Source organism: Phaethon lepturus, unplaced genomic scaffold (genome assembly GCF_000687285.1).
Source record: "Phaethon lepturus isolate BGI_N335 unplaced genomic scaffold, ASM68728v1 scaffold12729, whole genome shotgun sequence".
NCBI lineage: Eukaryota > Metazoa > Chordata > Aves > Phaethontiformes > Phaethontidae > Phaethon > Phaethon lepturus.
Genome location: NW_010564247.1, coordinates 9,632 through 30,517, shown reverse-complemented (window position 1 = coordinate 30,517; position 20,886 = coordinate 9,632). Strand labels below are relative to the sequence as shown.

General features: G+C 40.3%; 1 protein-coding gene across 1 annotated transcript in view; it reads right to left on the bottom strand.

Moving 5' to 3' along the window:
- Window positions 1–19,793, bottom strand: part of DLG2 (discs, large homolog 2 (Drosophila)) — a gene marked incomplete at its 5' end in the record, with an annotated part of 59,080 nt that extends 39,287 nt beyond the window's left edge. Inside the window, 2 exons of the mRNA XM_010294820.1 lie at window positions 7,837–7,912; window positions 19,617–19,793. Of these exons, the coding sequence (XP_010293122.1) occupies window positions 7,837–7,912; window positions 19,617–19,793 (253 nt within the window). The remainder of the gene's footprint in view (window positions 1–7,836; window positions 7,913–19,616) is intronic.
- Between the last annotated feature and the right edge of the window lie 1,093 nt (window positions 19,794–20,886).

The window sequence follows — 20,886 nt, the reverse complement described above, 5'->3', positions numbered from 1 at the left end:
GCCTGCCTAAACCAAAGTTTCACTTCATATGTTTCTAAACTGGGGGACTGAATTCGTATTCTAACTTTTTACTCTAGTTCATGTCTGCTATTTTTAATGTGACTGAAACAATATAACGGTCCGTAGCAAAAAACACATACTAGGGCTCAGGTGAACTTCTGCTGCACTTAATGGAAAGGCTCTTTGCCTTCAGCACGTGATGTAATGGAAGTATATGAGAATACTCAGTTCAGCTGATACTGTAAGTGGAAGTAGCCCCAAGGAATGGAAAAAGATTTTTCAACTAAAATTTAATTACACAGTAAAGACTGACATTTTATTCCTAATGGTCAAAATTAATCAGAATTGGTAATATAAGCCTTACAGGAAAAATGTTATCTTCTGCAGCCTACTGCTAAAAAATGCCGTTCCAATAGCCATAAGAAGGGCAAGCTCGAAAATTTTAGACCAAACTAAAGTGCTTTAATAGTCACAGAGCAAAGTAAACAGCAAGTTCATCCTGGTTGTTCATGGTCTCATCTGGGATCACGTCGGCGGGACGTGTGTCTGCGGGACAAGTAGGTTCCATAAACTCCACAGCCCGTGGTCCTTGCCAGGGCTGGGCTGGTGGTTTACCTGTGCCCTGCCTTGCATCCTGCCCATCCCACCTCGCCTTCCCGGTGCGGCTTGACCTGACTCATCGCTACGGACTTGCTGGGAACCACGGGGCTGCGGACCAACCTCGGTTGGTGCCACCAGACTTGCTGTTCGTGCCCTGGGAGTGCTCTGGACTGCACCCCTCGTTGTGAGGCTGCTGTCACCCTTGGGTCCTGGCGGAGCTGCCCCCTCCTGCTGCTCCCCAGCCCCGCACTGCGTGTGGGTTATTGTCCTTCAGCTGCTGTCCTGGGCAACAGAGCTGACGGCAGTTCACTCTGCCCATTTTAACCCAATGTCTTTAAAAATAGCAGAAAGTATAGAAACAGAACAGCAACACTGCAGCTGCATCATTCACTGGCTGCTCCTTAAAAACTACAGTAGCAGCAGGCTAGAGAAAATATAAAAGGGGCGGATTCCGCAGGCAAGTACACACAGGCAGATTGCTCCCAGGCATGTCGCTCCCAGGCATGTGTACCTCCAGTTCCCGAGGTCTACAGCTACACAAGCCATCGTTTTTCTATGCAACAGTCGCAACACCAGTTGGAGGCTAATTTATAGCTGAGCTGAGCACTTACTCCAGTAAGAGTGCTCAGATTTCGTTGAAGAATACCCTGCAGGCAGCTGCTCCCATTAAATAGCAACAAGAAATTAGAAAGACTGGGAGAACAGAGGAAAGTCAGGCTAGATTGGTAAGTAGGGACAAATCTGGCTGAGACCAAACATAAAGAACATTTAATTGTGTGTCAGTGCCTACGCCACCTTCACTAACCCTCCTCCATCATCGTCCTTGCAGGTAGGTGTATACTGCTGAACTTACATTCAACCTCTCTTCTTAGTAAATCACTCCACCTGTGATCCCGCACGTCCTGGTGTTTGACACTTCCATTATCTTTTACTCGGTGTCTGCTGCTATTTTCTGATCACCAAATTTAGAGGGGGGAAAAAAAAGGCAGAGGCCCCTCCTTTCCTCTTTTCATACATGTCCACACCAACGGGGACAAAAATGTTATTCCCAGTCCAGTATCTCTCCTTTCACTACTATTTTGCTACCGACTGGAAGGAATTTAGAAAATAAACATGATTAATCAATTGAGTGGATCATTTTATATGGAAAACTTACGGGTCAACGAGTGTAATTTCTGGGGCATGTCAGAGGGTCTACTCTCTGTGTGCAACGTAACCCACTGGTGAGTGTGTTTTACGAGGCTCTCCAAATCAGCAGCTAGCTCCACAATGAAGATGCATGTTTTCAAACGTGCTCAGGTTGCAGATTTTCTTCTGCTTCTATTATTGTTTCAGTACCAAACACTTTAAGAAATCCATTTATTATGTAAAATATTTTTAGAAGAGGAGTGCAAAGAAAAGTTGGTAAAAATACACTGAATATGTTGAAAACTTTCTGATTATGGACTACAGAATAGTTTCTCCCTAAAAGTGGTGAAATTATATCCTTAGAAAACTTAAGCCTGGTTAAACACTGGTACATGTTAGACTCGATCGTCGACTGGCAGAGAGGGAGGCTAGATAAACCAACACATCTTTATGCTTTCTAATTTCTGCGAAGCAGGGGTTCAGTTGGGGTTATCACCCCTCTCTCTGCGTTGGTACACCAAGATCTGCCACGGGGAACCGCGAGCACAGACGCTGTACCCGAGACCAGGGCAGGTGTGACTGCAGGTTCTGCTTGGGGAAGGTGAAGGCAAATCATCCAGTCTCCATATACATTGATAGAAGAAGAAATAACAACAACTGCAGCACTTTAGCCATTTCTAATGATGAGGAGAGCGAAGCACTGGAGTGGGCTGTTTGGGAAGCGTGTGCAATTTCTGTCACGGCAGGTCTTTCAGTAGAGGTTAGACAAATCTGGGAGACAGGAGGAAGGTACAGAAGACAGCCTCAGGGCAGGGGTCGGACTCCGTGACCACCTGAGGTTCCTTACAGATGAGTTTTTGTCTGATTTGATGACTAAGGCTGAGAATACCATGATTTTGTAGCGTATAAATTGTTTGGAAATAGGTGTGGGTTTTTTTTTTTCCTGAATACTAAAGAAGCTGTCAAAACGTGTCCTACTTATCAAGTCCTGAGAAGTCACTGGATTTTGACTTTTGGAGGAGAGGTGCTTTGAGTATGCAATGGGTTTTGTTTACACCACAATACTGAGTTTGCTATCTCAGTCAAGTCTGGCTTTTCCCTTTCATGCCTCAGTGCAGTGTTGCTAAAGTGACAATAAAGCACGAGGGTGACCTTACATTGCAGGCAGGGCTGTGGGATCTGTAAACAGAATCTGCTCATAAGAAATACTATTAAATGCTATCAAGCTTCTGACTGTCATAATGAATCCATTCAGAGGCACTTGAAGGGGCAGGCTGAGTGCAGTGGAGGTGATCTGACCGGAATATGAAAAGAACCGTGGATGTTGAGCTAACTGAATAGCAAATAGAGTAATGGGTAGTGATGGAGCAATCTGGTGTGGGTCACAGCCCAGGAGCTGCACTGCTGATGCGCAGCAGAGCAGGCACCTCGTCCCCGTTCAGCACCCTGCCGAGCAGCCTCACTAGTTCACCAATCATGGACTGAACACCCCCCATGCACCCTGACACGCGCATTAAAAATTGAGAGATTGCGAGAGGTGTGACATTTATCTCACTGGGAACTGAAATTGGGTATTTGTCCCAAAGACAACGTTCTGGAGCCGCTGTCCAAATCAGGCGTGAAATGAAAAGGTGTATGGTATAAAAAACCCTGTTGTCTGTATAAAATTAAATTTTACCTAAACATTATGCTTCATGATAGCGCAACACTTCTCTGGGAACAGGCAACATCCATGAATATTAGAAAAAAAGGTGAGATGTTGATAATGGTCTTTCCAAGAGCTACAGTTTCCACTATAAGAGTATTTTCAAGAAAGTCAGGAAAGAGTATATGATCTGACAGGAAGAAAAGCAAAAGAGATGCTATTTTTGTCTCCTGAAAGACTGGTTGTAATTACAACAGTTGAGAAAAAAGCAGATTACTGGCTCATCTCTTTTCCCTATGAAATATTTCCATCATTGTTTGACATTCTTTCTGATTCAGTAAAAAATCTGAAAAGCCTTCAACCACTGTGGGTTTTAGGATTAGAAGAGGAAAGGCTATTTTTGTTCAGCCTGAAGCCTGTGGTAGGGAGAATTACCAAGAGTGCAGTGTGCTGCTTTGGCAGACGTATAACCCTGCTGCTAACACGTTCTACTCCTTTTGGTGCAAAGGTGGGCGTGGGAAGGTACTTGGGATATGAACTTGCGTTCAACATACCATAAAATCATACTTTTTAATTAAGTTTGTGCTCACATAACTCCTGTAGCTTCCTCCAGCACAAATATCAGACATAAGCCTTTGGGCTGCTCTATTTTCCATTGATTATTCATAGACCAGTGGGCCCCTTAGACTGAGACAGCAAATGATTAGGAAATTGTACGTGTGTTAACTTATCTTCATCTTTTTTTTTTCTGTTTGAAACTTTAAGGTAGACAGTGTCCTGGAAACCCTGCCCTTTGCTGCAGTAGCATAGGGCAGCCGTAGGGAACCAGAGGGTGGACTGGTTGCTTTGATACTTCAGCCACCTTCAGTAACAATTAGAAAAGCTGGTGAAGATCATTACTTTTACAATTATACGAATGAAGCTAGAGACTGAATTTGGTCAACTCAACTGAAGCACAATCTTTGCTTGGTGAAATGAAGCTGTTTCTACCAGTATTTGTATTCTTTTCCTTATTACCCGGCTGTTAGCACCGCTTACAGGTTTGGTATCTTTAAAAATGTTAATAGAATCTAGGATCCTGATGATAGCTCTGAATCTGAACAAATAAGTTTCTGTTGGACAAAATAAACAGAACATGAAAGAAAAGTGGCCCTATTGGGTTAAACCAGAGATCCAGTTAGCCCAGTAGCTTTTTCTGAAGTTGTCCAAAAACACGTTTAAAAGAAAAAGTAGAAGCAGCATGATAGTTCCCCTTTTATAACCTCTCTGCTTCTTGAAATCAACAATTAGTTTGTCCTGAGGTACATAACAAAAGTGTTAAAAGTTGTCATTGAATCCATTGCTTGCTAACTTATCTAACTCCTTTTTAACTTATTTATTTTTTATACAATATCCTGTAATAATGAGCATTAGAATTTAATTATTCATTGTACGGAAAGGTACTATCCATTGCCTCATTTAAACTTGAGACCAGAAGATTTCCCTGGAGCTCCCTAATTGTGATTCACATTCCCTGTTCTTGTATCTATCCTGATTTTGTAGACTTTTATTTTACAAGCCATGGATTGGAGGAGTCCAATGAAATGAATTAAAAATATTCCAAATCACATTTAAAAAAAAAGCTGAACTCGTTTTCTGGATGAGGTAATGCACCCAAGTTTGGCTTGAAAAAGAAGAAATTTTGGTCCTTTGAAAAGATTATCATCGTAGCTGTAGCTATCCCTACTAACAGGTTTGTCAACTGTATTGCTGAGTGTTCTTAAACACCTTTCTAGTGAGACACAAGAAGCTGATCAGCTACAAATGTCACACTATCTGTAATATTTTCTTTGTATCTTATCACCGGATTTGGGATTAGAAATGAGGTATAAACAGATGAAAATGCATAAGACTTTTAAAACTTGTAGAATAACTAGACAGTTCATATTTTAAAATCATAAACAGAAGTTATCTCAAAGAAATTTTGGCACTATCTCATAAAACATTTACTGTGGCTTATTCGCTTTTAAAAAATTGCTCCTATAAGGGAAGAAAGGAATCAGGGCCAGCAAGATGCTTCAGATAAAATCACAACAGGATAAACCTCTGCAAAAAAACCCAAGCATTCTCTGTATTCAATTAAATTTTGGTAAAAAATGCTTCCATGCACATCCCCTGGCCAAATTTAGAAGTATCACATGAAAAGCTATTCTCCCAATTTCATCTTTAGAGCAGTTAAGACAGTACCACTTGCCCACATGAATGTATGAGCACAAAGGTGCAACACATACACATAAGCCCATTCCTATCTGAATTTTAGCTTGATTTCCAACAGAACAGTTCTTCTGGGCTTACTGCAGCCCTGTTTATCTGGACTGAATTTCTTCCAGATAAAAAAAGTAAAGAACGCACTGTTATACAGTTTACATCACTTCTTTGTGAAGTGCTGAAAGGCTAAATGGAAATGTGGAGCCTTAAAATGCACATACATATATGTGTACTCAAACACCTCATTTTATGTGTTGATGTTTAACTTAATGGTGAACCCTTCTTCCCTTTATGCTCTTTCAAAAACAAGCCTACAGTATCTTTTCCCAAAATGCCTTGAAATTGTGGGATTTTTTTTTTTTAATAGACAAAAGCAAATTTTAGTAAATACTAACGATAGAAATTGTGCTCCCAAAAGGGTGCAATGGCCTTGGTCTGTAATTACGCAATTTCCTAAACACTGAAACAAGCAGTGATGTGAGTGGCTGGAAGATTAATGTTACACTGATGGCAAAAATAGAAAAACAATTTGGGGAATCAAGAGGTAATTAAATTCTTGACAGACTCGCTTGAATAAGGACCATTAGTTATATGAATGACTTATTCCCCCGAGGCTTTGCTTATATACAGGAAATAGACATTTAACAAGTTATTTCATTGGCAATATAAAGCTTATTATCTCCCCAAATAAACGGCAACATTAATTTACAGGGTTGCAGAGAGTGGTCATTTCAAACTAAAAAATGGAGTTCTTACTCCTGAAGAAATGCAATGAGATGAATAAGTCCTTTCACAATGCAGTTCGTTATCTATTTCATACCAAGCTATCTGCATGTGCAAATAACGCGCAGAGGCTGACTTCTGATTCCGTGTGCCTTATAAATATGGAAAACCTGTTTCAGTCCGTGCAATTATTCTGCATTTGCGCTGAACTCGGGAGCTGTTCCACAGAGCAGAACCGGGGAGTATTTGCGAGTCTGAAATAGTGTTTTTCTGGCCTGTAGAGGCTTGGGACCCCCTGCGCTAGGAAGGGCATGCTCATGGCAAGAGGAACTTCTTACTCTGCCACCCCGTCCAGGCGAAAGGACAGAATAAGCTGGGATAAAGGAAGCATTATGATTCCCATTACAGGGGGAAACGGAGCAAGAAGAGATTAAGAATGAGAATTTCAAACTAGGCAGAGGACCACAGCAACAGCAGGGCTGGAAGGGACCTGCTGAACCGCTCGGTGCTGTCCCTTGATAGCACCTACTTACGACTGGGTCCTCTCATCACCCGGTTTTGGCCCTGCCCTGTGTTGTCTGCAGCCAAACAGGACTTTTTGCTGACGGTTTCTGAAGCTCTGTCTCTTGGTTTGCTCACAGAAGCCCTCAGTTGTGTATCCCACGAACGCCAACTGGGCTGTTTTCAAAAATAAATCCCTGCAAATGTATTGTCAAGTATTTACTACTGCTGCAAAGGCAAGCTACGCTTCAGCACAAAAATATCCCTCAGCGGCTGGGACCGTGGGCATTTCTCATGCTGTAGCTCTTGCCAGCCAGTTGGCAACGTACGGGACATTAGACATCAGGCCAGTGAAAGCCGTTGGCTGTTGGGCACAATAAGGCGAAGCTGCAGAGCCGGAGCAGCAGGCACGTTGTGGTGTCCCGAGAGCGCTGGTGGAAGGGAACGTGCACTTTTTTGATGTCTGGCCCGTCGTGCCTGCTCTGAAACACACCCGTGTTCAATGTCTGTCACAACCGTCAGAGCAGAACATCTGAAACCGGAATTTTGCATCTGGGACTCTTCGACTTCCAACTTTTTGTTTGAGATTTAGCAGCTTTTGAAGTCAGGGAATTTACACGTCTTGCCTTGTTTCATTAAACAACTATTCATCTGCATCGGTTTTTAACTTCTTTTCTTCTCTAACCATCATTTAACTACAATCACAGCTACCACAGAATGCTCTTTTTTTTCTTAGTATCTTCCAATTAGGATGCACTGCCAGTCAGTACTATTATAAAAAGAATATTTAATTATTTAGAACATTATATCATACTATACTCCTGTCTATATTTCACTATACTCCAGGTCTTGGTTGCAACAATCTAAATATCCCCTATGTTGCTAAAGTTTTCTCTACTCTGAAAATACATTTAAAATAATAATTTAATAATTAATTTTGTAATAATAACAATTACAAAGTGCAATTCCAAAAGGTTTTGTTATTTACATACCCCTTTTGCATCAATTACACCAGGTTTCGCATTGAATTTCACCGTCTTCAAACGTGCACGCTCCTTTCTTTCAACTCTGTGGAAAAGAAAACACAAATGAAACACGTGTTGATTATAGCAGCGTTGTGTACGATATGTTTGATATTTGTTCTCCCAAGACCATTGGTCGCTTGCTATGCTTAAAGTGAGCATTTAAAGCAAATTTTATAAATCATAAAAAGAGACACCAAGCCACTTCCTGAGCCACGCAGCAGTTTTTTGGCAAACAGGGGACTGGAATTTGAGGAGCCTTGTTTGTCCTACACCAGCAGAACAGCACTCCCTCCCAACACATGTGGGAGTGTGGTAAAAGCATGTTAAGGATAGATTTACCCTCTCTAATTTAAGCTATCTAAAAATCAGGCAATATTTAGAGTTGTTCTGTGGACAGAGGAGTGAAACAAGGACAGAGAGAGCATAAGCTGTTTGCCTCGGTGCTTTTGGATGTGCACTTTACGATGGAATAAATTTCTCTCTGTGCAGGCACATTTTTGTCGTCCTATAGAAGGAACTTTAATTCCCTAACTTCTATAAAAGATGAAGTTTTAGATCATCCAAATAAGGTAAAATGAACCCCACCATTTCTGAATCTATTAAAGAAAAAAACAAACCAGAGAGTTCAGAGACTTCAGAGTCATGGACTACTTTAAAAATATCTTAAAATACTTTAAAATTAGCTTAAAATGCCTTGCAAAACAGCGTGTGACACACAGAGGTGGTGGATGGTGTCTAAGCTCATGGCAAATGCAAAGTAAAAAGGATGATGTTTAACCTGATGGGTTGAGAAGATGTAAGAAATTGCAGTCACTGGAGAGTCTTGGTCCTTCTCCCCACCGCTGCCCCATTTCCCATCGCTCCCAGCAGTACCCCTCATTGCTGCCTTCTCCACAGCAGAAAACTAACCAACTAATAAAAGTGAAGAGGTTGTAATCGTTTTCAAGATTTAATCAGCCAACTGAGATGATCCAGCAGCTTGTCTGGCTGGAGCAGACTAGAAGAGGGGATGGGAAGCTCCTTCCCCTTATGCTTCAGAGCAATCTTTGCCTTGAATCTCGAAGAAAAGCAGAATTTCTTCCTAACCTGAGTTTGAGGGAGGTACCTAGAAACTTCCCAGAGGCCAATGTGTTATTGGGCAAGCCTGAACAAATGTGTTAGGTATTTTAAGCTTTCTCAAATTGCCTGAAACCCATAAACCAACATTCAGCATGCGCACACGGACGGACTGCCCATAGCTTTGCAGAGCCCTTTGCACATGATCACTGCTTAAATCTTAGGTTCTGCAATACTGACTCTACAATACCACAGTGTTCTAAGGGTCTTGCCCTCAGCTGAAGTAATTTTGAAAATGCTATCACTGGAAATTTTTTCTTGTTTTAAAAAACTTATTTACAAATGAATTTCAAATTTATCTTCTGAAAGGTGGAGGTATGCTATTTGTTATAATATTCAAGTGCAGAGAAACTTTTTTTGAGGCTTTGATTACTTAAAACTACACAGCTTTGACAAAAAGAGTTTTTCTGAAGAGATGTACAAATGCTCTGGGTCAGAAGAGCTATTTTCTGAATGGTCTTATTTAAACCATGCCTTACACAAACATCTGCAAGCAGATAGAATGCAAAGAATTTGTTTTGCTGACTCATTTCACTGAAGATCTCATTGCAAGTGGGTGAGTTCTGAAAACAAAGATGGGGCGGTTCACACTACCCAATAGTGTGGCCAAATAGGGGAGGACACAAACTCTACATTTCAGGGTTGGGGTTTTTTTGGGCTAGTTCTAGTCTGTCCCCATGAAGTGACCACCCATTAGCAGGTGGATGCACTGGGTCAGCTCATCTTCAAGATCAGTTTAATACAAACAAATCTAGTATACATTCACCAAGACTGCCCCACAAGATGAACCAAAGCGCTGGAAGGAGGACAAAAAGGACATTTGCTCTGAAAGCTCGATCCGGATCTGAAAAACCAGAGCACACATCCCCCGTGAGTCCATCTCTCGGGACCTAAGAGCCCAAACCGCAGTGTGGTATGACCCAAAATTTGGCTTAGTCTGTACAGTTCTGGTATTCATATATTTAAAGAAAGTTTAAATACTTCAATTAAAAGCCTCACAAGGTATTTGATCCTGGTATCCACAGCTTCAATAAACACAGCTTGGGAGAGGAGTAGTTGTATTGTATGTGCAATGCCTTCAGAGTGAGAAAATATTGAGATCTAAAAAATTCTCTTTGGGAGATATCCAAATCATTGGAAAGGAGCTGATGCCAGACAAATGAATTCTAAAGAAAACACAGTTTTACTTTTTAATGCTGAATATGCTTAGCCACCAAAATAATATAGAAGAGGAATGTGTGGCATCTCGATCCATTCATATCTTAGAATCAAGTCTGGACAAAGACAAGTTACAGTGCTCAGGGAAAAAAGAGAGATACAAGGCATTTATAAAGGACATCGCACTAGATAATTCAGTGTTTCTGTTCCTGAATTTTATGGATGAATATCCCGAATTTCCAGGATTCAATGAATGAGCATTATTTTAAAAACCTCTTAGTAAAACTTACAATCTATTAGCATACTGAAATATACGCAGTAAATATTTTACCTGTGGGAAAACTATATACTCTTAGTATATTTGCAAAGTTCACCATTACTACAAGATCACATATATTGTATATTTAAAATTTTAACACAGTATGCTTAAATAATGATGCCAGAAATAAAAAAAAAAAATCTAAAACCAGATGAGCTCTCTCCTAAACAAAATCAACCCCCATGAAAACCAGGTGCAGAGAGAGAAATCTGAAGAAAGGAAGAAGCTATTCACATCCTTACTCACCTTGACTAATATGGTCATTACTCTAAAAGTGACATTTACTACCTTTGCAAAATCATCTACAGAATCTCTCATCTGCGGGACCAAGCAAAAAAATCTGATCATCTACCTATAATTGAAACAGTAATTCTATTTGTCTGAGATCAGGAATTGCTCTAGGAAATCTAAGTCGATTCCTGCTAAGCTAGATTTTAAGAGCTTGGTACTGTATTTTCATTAGACAATAAATAGCTGGGGAAAAAAAAAAGTTTTATTATATCCTCCAAATTAGAGGATATTTTCTAACTTTCACAGTTTCCCACAAATGACATTAGAATATATTCCTGCAAGTCTCTTGGTTTCTAAGTCTAGATAGTAAAAATACCTTGCTTCTGATAATTATTTTTTTAAAATACAAACTCTAATCTTTTGATGGAATAATAATTAACACAACATGTTTCCTTCTGTCTGAGTGGGCTTATATATTTCCTACTGAAACACAGAGGATGCTGGTTACTATAGTTACAGTTTAAATTTAGAATAAATGCATTTATCTAAAAGTGTGGAATATTCACATGGAAACAGCTCAAATGTAGCTTTCAAATTAAATCTATGTTATTAAAAACACATGACCAATCTTAAACTTAAACTAGCAGATTAAGTCCCTTGATAGTACTGGTAAGAAATGAAGACTTGAGGCTGTGCAACTGCCTAAATAGGATGGATGCCTTCTGAGAAAATAATTAGCTCAAATGAACACAGTATTCTACTTATTAATCTGTGTTAACATTTAAACTCATTCCAGTCCTGTCTAACTTCCTAAAACATCTGCTTTTAACTTCATTTCTTATTCACTGCGTAAAGAAGATTGGAAATTAACCCTGAAGAGTGGATCTTGTTTATGAAATTCATCATAATTGCATTAGCAGCCACGGGGGCATTGCTGCTTTCTACAGGCGTAGCAGAAAGATGAGGAGCTGCAGAAACATTCTGCATTGCTTTGAGAGGTATATAAATAATGTCATTAAGCACGATTAATCCTCCAGACAAACACACCAACAATGTTCATACAGGCTCAGCATGCCTGCGGAGTACTACAAACATTTCATAATCCGGTACCGTATTAAGGATAGCAACACAGTATTGCCTCCCATTACAATTTTCCTGACGCCTTCCACAATAAAACCATTCTTGGGTACTTATAATTTAGCTGAACTGCAAAATTCCAAGCTCAAATTTCATGTGTCTCAGGGTGATTACATCACTGTTGCTGCCCGAAGGGTCGATGGAATGGGTTAGCTGTGGGAGCAAGGCTAGGATAAAATAAATGGGTTTGCCCAGTTTATAATATACTCTTAAAGCACTTCAGCTCAGGTCTCTACTGCCTTCATGTCTTGGGTCTGGGGCTTGAAACGTGGCGGTGGGTTGCTCTGGGGTCAGAAATATACCTTTCTCCTGAAGGAATCCACCCAATATCTGAACATCTGGAAAGCTTTGGTTTTTACATGCTCTGGAGAACTCTGTTAGAATTTAGCTTGGTTCTCCAAAGATTTAGTCTTTGTTGAGGTGGTCAGGGTGCAGGACTGCAGTGAACGAGGATGTTCCCACAATTTCTCATTTGAGCTACCAGGATACTTTTGCCATAGAGAGGGGTAAAAGGAAACTAAAATGATGAAGATAAGAAGCACTGAGTATCAAATCAAAATCAATCAGTTCTTTTAGCATCATTGATCCAACCCTTAGAAAATAAATTTTTAAAGGGAACACTAATGCAAACATTTTTAATACTTTTTTGAATCTTCAATTCTGTAATTGCTACATTTAATGAAAAATAAACTTGACACCCTTTTTCCCAAGACAAAGGGAGTTTAGGCACAAAAGCCTTTTGCAGCAGCTGACATTGCGAATGCCTAACTAGCATATGAGTGTAAATTCTTTACATCGCTTCAGCTGACAGCAGACCTACCATCCCTTGGACAACATTTTGATCAATCAGCTAAGGAGATAGATTGCTTTTAAAGGGAGAAATGGTTCATTTCAAACCATATCCATTTTTCATTCACCACTGCTGCACAAAGCAGGATTATGGGGCTTTGTGCAAAGAATCAAGTGAAGGGGGAAGATTCCCATCTGCCACATTGGCAGAGGCCCAGATTTGCAGCCCTGACTTGCCTGACACAAATGTTGCTCCCATGCCCCTTTCTAATTATATATCTTCTTGATAGAGCTATGCCTAAGGGAAGGGGGAAACCACAGATATGATTTCCAAAGCTACTTCACGGCTTAAGTCCCATTTTCAAAAGTGCCTGGGGATCCCTGCAACTCAATGACATTTCAAGAAATGTTCAGAGACACCTGCACCCAGCATTCAAATGTGACTTGGGAGCCGAAATGCTCTGAGCCACACGTGGAGACAGCATCGCCTAGCACTACTGATGGGCATTTCACCTCCAGCTTTCCACCAACTCTCCAAGTGTAGCTCCCTGCAGAAATACTGCCGTGTACAGGGAAATGGTCTACGACCATCTGAGATCCGGGGCAGCTGGAGTATATCTTGTATACTCATTTCCTCTCGAAACCTTTCTTGGTAGTAGATGCCTCATGGCATCATGGCCTCATGGCCCTTTTTTAAAAAATGGTCAGGATTCATTCTCCTCTTCCCAGCTACTGTACAGCTAAAAGAGTGGAGAGGTACACTGAAAATATACTCAGCCTTCAGCGTTTCCTCAACAAGTTTGACTTCTGTTCTTTGGGATGCTGTTCTCTTCTGACTCCCCTTCTCAGGAACTTACTAGTGGGATGCAGCACCCACTGCACCACCATGTCTATCTCTCTTTGCATTTCTGGGCACACATTGCTATTGAAAATGGGCCTCTGGGATTTTTCAAAATGAGACTTTCAGCTCTTCATGTGCACTGCAGACTAGAAGAAATCAAGCATAACTCAACCCAACATGAACTGTGATCCTCCACTGTTGGGTGTTAATGGACCACTGGGAATTTTGTCAGTGCCTTTCTAAAAGCACTAATCAGTCTTCACAGAAGAGATGTAAAATATCAAGTGAGACATGCTTTAATCTTCAATAACAGTGTTCGTCACAGATGTAGAATACAGATGCAAATTACAAATTGGCGTCAGTTATGTATTGAATATCTATAAACCAAATAAAATGGTTACAGTAGCCTAATTTGTACAGATTTGGCACTCACTGAGGTGTTCTGCAGAATGAAAGTTATTTCCAAATGAAGCATGAGAACTGTAGTAGGGACAGCTATCAAATAGGAGCATGCAGCCTAAAATGGATGCTTGATAGACCTTGCTATATTTTCCCTCTTTGTTAATGTGTTTCTTCTTGTCTTGCTTCACCATTTCCAGGTCATCTGCATTATATTTGTTTTTCCTGCCCATCAAGTGAAAGATAAGTGAAAATATGTATTACTATTTATAGTCCAAACACATGGACTCAGTCCACAGTTTTTTATCGCTTCCATCCTCTGCACTGTTTAGTCTTGTTTATGTGAGGTCTGAGATAAATTCCCATAGATTCCCATTCTCAAAATTATTTTTGAGCATTCCTGAAATGGTATTTTTGCAACAGAACATGTATTTTTCAGTGGGAGAGAACATGCTCTCGTTCAGCTCTCCACCTTCAGTGACTTGCTTATAGAGATCTCAGCACTTGGTCAATATTTTATGAAAAGAGTAAGACTTAATTCTCATAAAATTGTAGAACAACCTTATTCTGTTTAAAAGCTAAGGGCTGTTTTGCTTCAGCATAGAAGTTTCCTATCATTGCAAGAGAACAGGAAGAAGTTTATACAGACACACACATAAAAATTTGATTCCATATTTATTTTTTCTAATTAGATTAGTAAGTATAGTCAGGTAACTTATTTTAAACAAAGCTTACATGATTAAGACATGTTAAAAAGATTTATCATCCAAGGATTAAAATCTTAAAGGATGTTTAGAAAGGTAGACAATTTATAGGAAATCATTAAAAATAAAACTCACTTGAGTGGATAAACATGCCCTTCTGCCAAGCTGAGCAGAGTAACAAATTTAAGTTGGCTTTTTGCCCACAGGGACTTCCGTGCTAGGAAAATGTCTTGTTCCTTGTCCTTAAATGTTTGTAAAACATTGGGTTTTGTGTTCTTTTCCCCCCATTTTGCTCTGAAAAGAGAGCATGGTTACATGTATTTGTGGGGAGAATGCTGTCTATTTGAGAACACAAATATCATACACCTTCAGCTGGTAATGAGATACAAGTTGCGTAACGTTTTGAAGTCAGATGTACTTAAACTATCTGAAAATGGCTTGTTGGCTACAGTGGGAGCAGCAGTAGAAGGGGTGAGAATTTAACCTTAGCCATTCTGGGGCAATCTGTGTGAAATCGCAGACTCAATTACTTCAAACCCACAGACCCAAGTCAAGCAGATATACACACATCACAAAAAATACTGAAGCTTGACATTCATTAATTGGGAGGTTGCTGTTGTGTGGGGCTTGCAATGTGGGAGCCTTTCTGTGTGCAGAAACTCGGAAAAGAAAAACTGAAAAGAACTGGCGGGGTAAAATCAATTCTACATCAAATTAAAATCTCTTTACTATTGAATTAGAGCATGTGCCTAATACATGCTCTAATACACTTAGTACACTCTAACTTATGGACATTGGTTTCACGTTTTTTCTTGATTTGTTTTAACTGATGTGAGTGTTTCTATGGGGAGGGAATCTTAGACGTAGGCTGCTCAGCTTGCTACTGCCCTTTACGGAAAGCTGAACTTGTTTTGTTTATCCAGACAATAGGAAGGACTATGAGGCAAATAAAAATTCTTGTGATCAAAAGCACAGCATATGTAGAAATTCTAATCTAAGTCTGTACAACTATAAATCTAAATGTAACTAAAATCTAGTGTAAAACCAATTCTGTTGGTCATTCTAGTATAAAATAGGAATTTTTGATGATAGGGGAGTAAACATAGTGCACAGATACTACCACAGGCTGCCTGAAACATTGGTACAGGACTGGTAGTTGTGTCCCCTCACCTTGGAGACCCTGCCCAGCATGGTAACTGTGCCCTGCTCTCACCTTCGACATAGCTTGGGTAGATCTTTCTGGCAGGTGAAATTTGGCCTGCAGTATTCATTCATTAATATTATATAATAACTATCTGATGACTGTTAAACTACAACTGAAGTGGTTTGCAGCCTCTTATACTGAAGTCCTACTGTTCCCAACATCAATAGGATACAATACCATAACAACTTCATAGCATTGTATTTGTTTTCTACCCAACTGGCTACTCAGTCCCATGGTCGAGAACAACAGCTGTAATCAGACAACAAATACATACCGACAAATGGACAAAATGTTGTTTTGAGATGCTGAAAGGCTTGCAATGCTATTTCAGCACTGCAGGATACTGAGCATTTAGTTTTCTTTAATACCCACTGAGGTCGCTGGCTGACCGGTTCATGAGATTTGGCCCTTGCCCGGGTCAGTGGAGAAACACAGGGCCACCTTCACTTCTCTGTGCTGCCTCTTGGTAACCTTCCTCTAGCCGCAGTGCTGCCCCCCAAAACTCCCACGTAAAGCCTGACTTTTCAGTTTAACAATCAACAAGGCAACAAGTCCACACATGGGAAGCAGCACTGAAATCTAATGGCAAACAGCTGCCAAACTCTATTGTGTCACTAGGAGGTAAAGTCTGGTAACGTATCCAACATCTTGGAGAGAATAATGAGTGGCAGCTCCCCTGTAATTACAAATCATGATTTATTCTGGTAAATCTGGTGCGGGTTGGATTAGATGACCTTTAAAAGTCCTTTCCAGCCCAAACTATTCTATGATTCTATCACATATATATCATGGAGGAGAAAAAAGTATGGAGTCTTGATTTATCATTCAAAATGTCTTTCATAGCTCGTGCTAAAATGTCACTGTGTGGAGGGTTCTCCTGTAAAATGATGTAAAAAAAAAAAAAGCAAAACTAAATCTTGGAAAACAATTACCATTGCACAGCACCATAAAAAATTAATATAATGTACTTGTTATGGCTTTCTGTATATATATATATTTGTATACATGTATATATATACTAAAATAAAATTGAAGTGACCACTGGCTTTCGGAGCTATTCCACAATGATTTCACTTAGCAGGAATTGTATATGAGCTGTTGCTGGACAGGAGATAAGGCAGTAAAGCAGATAACTATAAGAGTCACCCTGGCACAAGTAATCCCTGGATCTTTATAGCCTCTCCCTGACCCAAAGTGCAAAAAATGTTACAGTCCCACAGGACAGTATTGCTGCATATATACATAGGCAGAAAAAGGGGCCCAAGCACGACACCAAAACCAAACCTCACCAAACCAACCCCACAAAAAACCCCAAACCCTAAAGAAAAGGAACAGAATTGAATGAGGGATTGAAAAGTATAAGACAAATATAAAGTCTCTTCAACCTACAACATCATAGGAAGCTGGGCTTGCAGGACAAGCCACAGCCCAAGAAACAGCTACAGATGCTTTTTTCCTCCTGTGCTATCACAACGCATATTTTACTGCTAGATATTACATATGCCATATTACATATAGTGCAATGCCTATAGAAATAGTCCCATATAGTTATAAGAGATACAGCATCCTGGAGTAAACAGCTTAAATGAAGATTTCCATGCTGTAGTTGCCTCCCAATGAATCCCAGGACTACTCTGTTTTAGATCAAGCCTCTCATACTCAACAATCCACACCTGCAGAGGAGTTTCAATTCTGAATTAGTGCATTCTCACAAGTATGATGGGATTTATTCTCTGTAGCTCAGCCTGAAGGCACTGATTGCTCATCCTCCGCTTGGGTGGTGTAAATGACCACAGAGGTGCTGGCAAGAGCTCATCAGTCTCACTGGCTCTGTGGGAGCATCCAGAATCCATGGAAAGGAAATAATACTCACTTTTCAGCATACTGGAAAAAATAACCCTGTACAACTGAAACCTTTTATGAAATAATAGCACCCCCCCCCCAGCTCAGGTATATCACATCATTCCATTAGTGCAGACAGAAAGTCAGATGCCATTGATTTTTCCAGACCGCTCAGATTCGCTAGTGAAGAATCAGGATGACAAGTGGAGAGCATGGCAACTATACCTGCATCTTTTCACATTCAAGACTCTTATTTTTAGACTCTAACCAACCTATTTTCATCTTGCCTCTATTTTTTTTTTTTCTCCTCACAATATTTCCCAAGCCACATCTTTTTCCTAGGCTGTATCATGTGTCCGACCTTGACTAGAGAGCCTCTTACCCTTTGTCCTTGAAAACATCACTGTGCAGGTAACTCAATAAGCTTTAGGCATTTACATCCTCTCCACCTTACAGAAGATACAACTCCACATCTTAATCAGTTGCTTTGTTTTGCTCTTTTCTCCCCATAGTTGTTTTATTATGTATGACAGCTTTCTGTAGCTTTTCATAATACACACCACACTGAGGAGTGAGCTTTGTGCACATACTTCCCTCAGTAATAACTGAACAGACTTCCTGTTTTCCCACGTGTGATCCAAGGATGTCATGACAACAGTATTTACTGTAGCAATTAATAGTAGGCAAGTATTCAGATTTAAATATCTAGCAACTAAATCTGTTTAATGGGCACATTTTTTCCATCTTTAAAATTATGTTTTTATTTCTATTTATTATACATCTCCAAAATTGCTTTTTGCTGAAAATCCTCGTGTGGTTGCTATTCAAACACGGTCATGATTAGAGAACATAAGGTCCTTGCAGGGCTCATGTCAATAAGATATTTGATGGCCTTCCAGTTTACTTTTATGTGATTTAGGACAAGGAACACCATGAGCTCTATTGACACCTGGGCCAACAATTTTGAGACAGCAGCAGGTGCTTTATAGAGCATCAATCGTCCCATTTCCCCACTATAAAAAAGGTGCATGATCATCTTTATATTAATACTAAAGCTGAAATAGCTATGAATAGAAAGTTTATATGCAGTATGGAAGCATTGCTGTAAAAGAGAAATGTAATGTGGTTTGACAGATTTCATTTTCCTCCTACCCTTTCAGTTCTTGACCTTTCTATAGGCACTATCAACAGAAGCAGAAAGTAATACTGATTTGTGTGGTAGTTCTGATGCTATCAGAGGCTTGTGGCCAATTTTAAAAAAGCACCTAGACAGAGTAAACAATACAAACAATGAGAGAGATTCAGATGTCTGTTCTCTTTCCATCAGTCAGCATGAATCCATCGCAGCTAAACAAAGATTCAGATTTAGCTTGGACACTGGATGAAAGTTCCTTCATTTACATTATATGAAAAATTTACTGTGATATTGATTATCCATCAGTTTCCAGGCAGCCAGAGATTAAATTAACAGATTTTGAAGCCAAAGATGACCATTATATAATTTAGCATCATTTTTCACATCACACAGGCTGAGAAGTTTAATTCTATTACTCTCTCAAAAGAAAGACATACAGTCTTGATTTGAAAATGTCAAGACATCCATTACATCCCTCAGCAGTTTGATGCAATGGCTAATCACCCTGACATTAAAACATGTGCTTTATTTCAAATTCAGAGCTAATTCCCAGGCTTGGGTTCTGGTTATTCCTTTTTCTGCTGAAGTTCTTTAGTAGACAGTGCTCTCTTCCCCTTCCCCCCTTTCTTTGTGAAGTTACTAATCCACTATAATTGAGTCACCTTTCGAGTTTCTTTTCAGTACAGTTAAACAGCCTGATCTCTTTGAATCTCACAGCAAAAATCGTATCTTCCAACTCTTGAAATAACGACTCTGGAATTTTCCTCTACTTTCCCCATTTTTTCAGTAGATTGATGCTCCTTGTCTTCAGAATAAAATGGAATATTCTAACATCATGGCCAAGGAGGTAAGAAGGAGAAGGCAGCACTCACCTCCTCTTGCTGGGTATAACTCCCATCTCCTCACTGTCTCCCTCCAGAGTGACCCTCCTCGCCTGCCACCATTCATCGTCTGAGGCGTTGATGACGTGAAGAATGTCTCCGTACTTAAAACTAAGTCCTTGGCTTGGGAGGCCACTGTCTTTGCTCTTGTCATAGTCAAACATGGCTCTGTGAAAGGAAATAAAGGTACGAAGACGGGTGATTATACCACTCTTGGAAGCATTTACTTCTGAAGAATTTGTCATATTTTATGGTATAGGTAACCCTTGCTCCTTTCCAAAGGCCAAGGTCTTGGTTGGAGAAAAGTTTTCCACTGTGTCCTGGTGACACACTGTGAAGTTAATCTTTACAGACTCCTCTTTTTTTGCGATAAACTGCACAGTAAAGTATGGTATTTACTGTTTCACTTAATAAAGAACAATCACTATATCAGAGTACCTAGTAAACAAACCTGGTAGCCCAAAGCCCCTCCTTGTCACCTTGCCAACAGCAATTTGGGGCTGTTGAGCTTGCGCTTTTCTCACACTTCCCTGTGCTCAGACAGGGGTGTGTCTGGCAGACAGGGGCACATTGGGAGGACTAAATACAAGGCACCAAAACCATGCTCAGGGTAATGCATTTCTTTAGGTGAATGGATGCACCTATCTTAGCATCTAGTTCAGACCAGAAGTGACCTTTCAAGGGGAATCTCTTGATTATTCCCACTCGGAGTGCTTTGGTTCATGTCCTGGAGCTGTGTTAGGTTGCACAAATTGGATTCTTGAAATTTGAAACTAAACTGAAAGATGCCCTGGCCAGAGTAGCACTAGTCTGACATAGACCCCTCCAGATGCACTCAGGGTACATGCAGCACCACTGCTTTCACTGTCCACGTCCAGTGTCCCTGTGCTGCAGCACCTGCTCAACCAGCCCTAGCTATTTCCTTTGATGTTGAAGATGTTTTCCACCAGTTTGAAGCAGACCTCTACCTTGGGTATGCCTACACAAAAAAGTCCCATGTATAGAACAGGTATATATGTGTATATATATGACGCATATACAAGTCTAGGGACTCCACAAGCACAAATTGAGAACTAGCTTTAAGGTACCTGGCTGTCAAACTGTGGCTGGACATAGTTCAGCATGAACTTACTGCCCAAGTATTCAACCTAGATCCTGGGAAAGACCTTCAGCCTGCCCTGAGCTCTGTATTACCAAGCTACAGTGATACCAACTCAGCCTCATCCAGTCCTGTGCCTGGCACCTACGCCAGCAGTCTTCA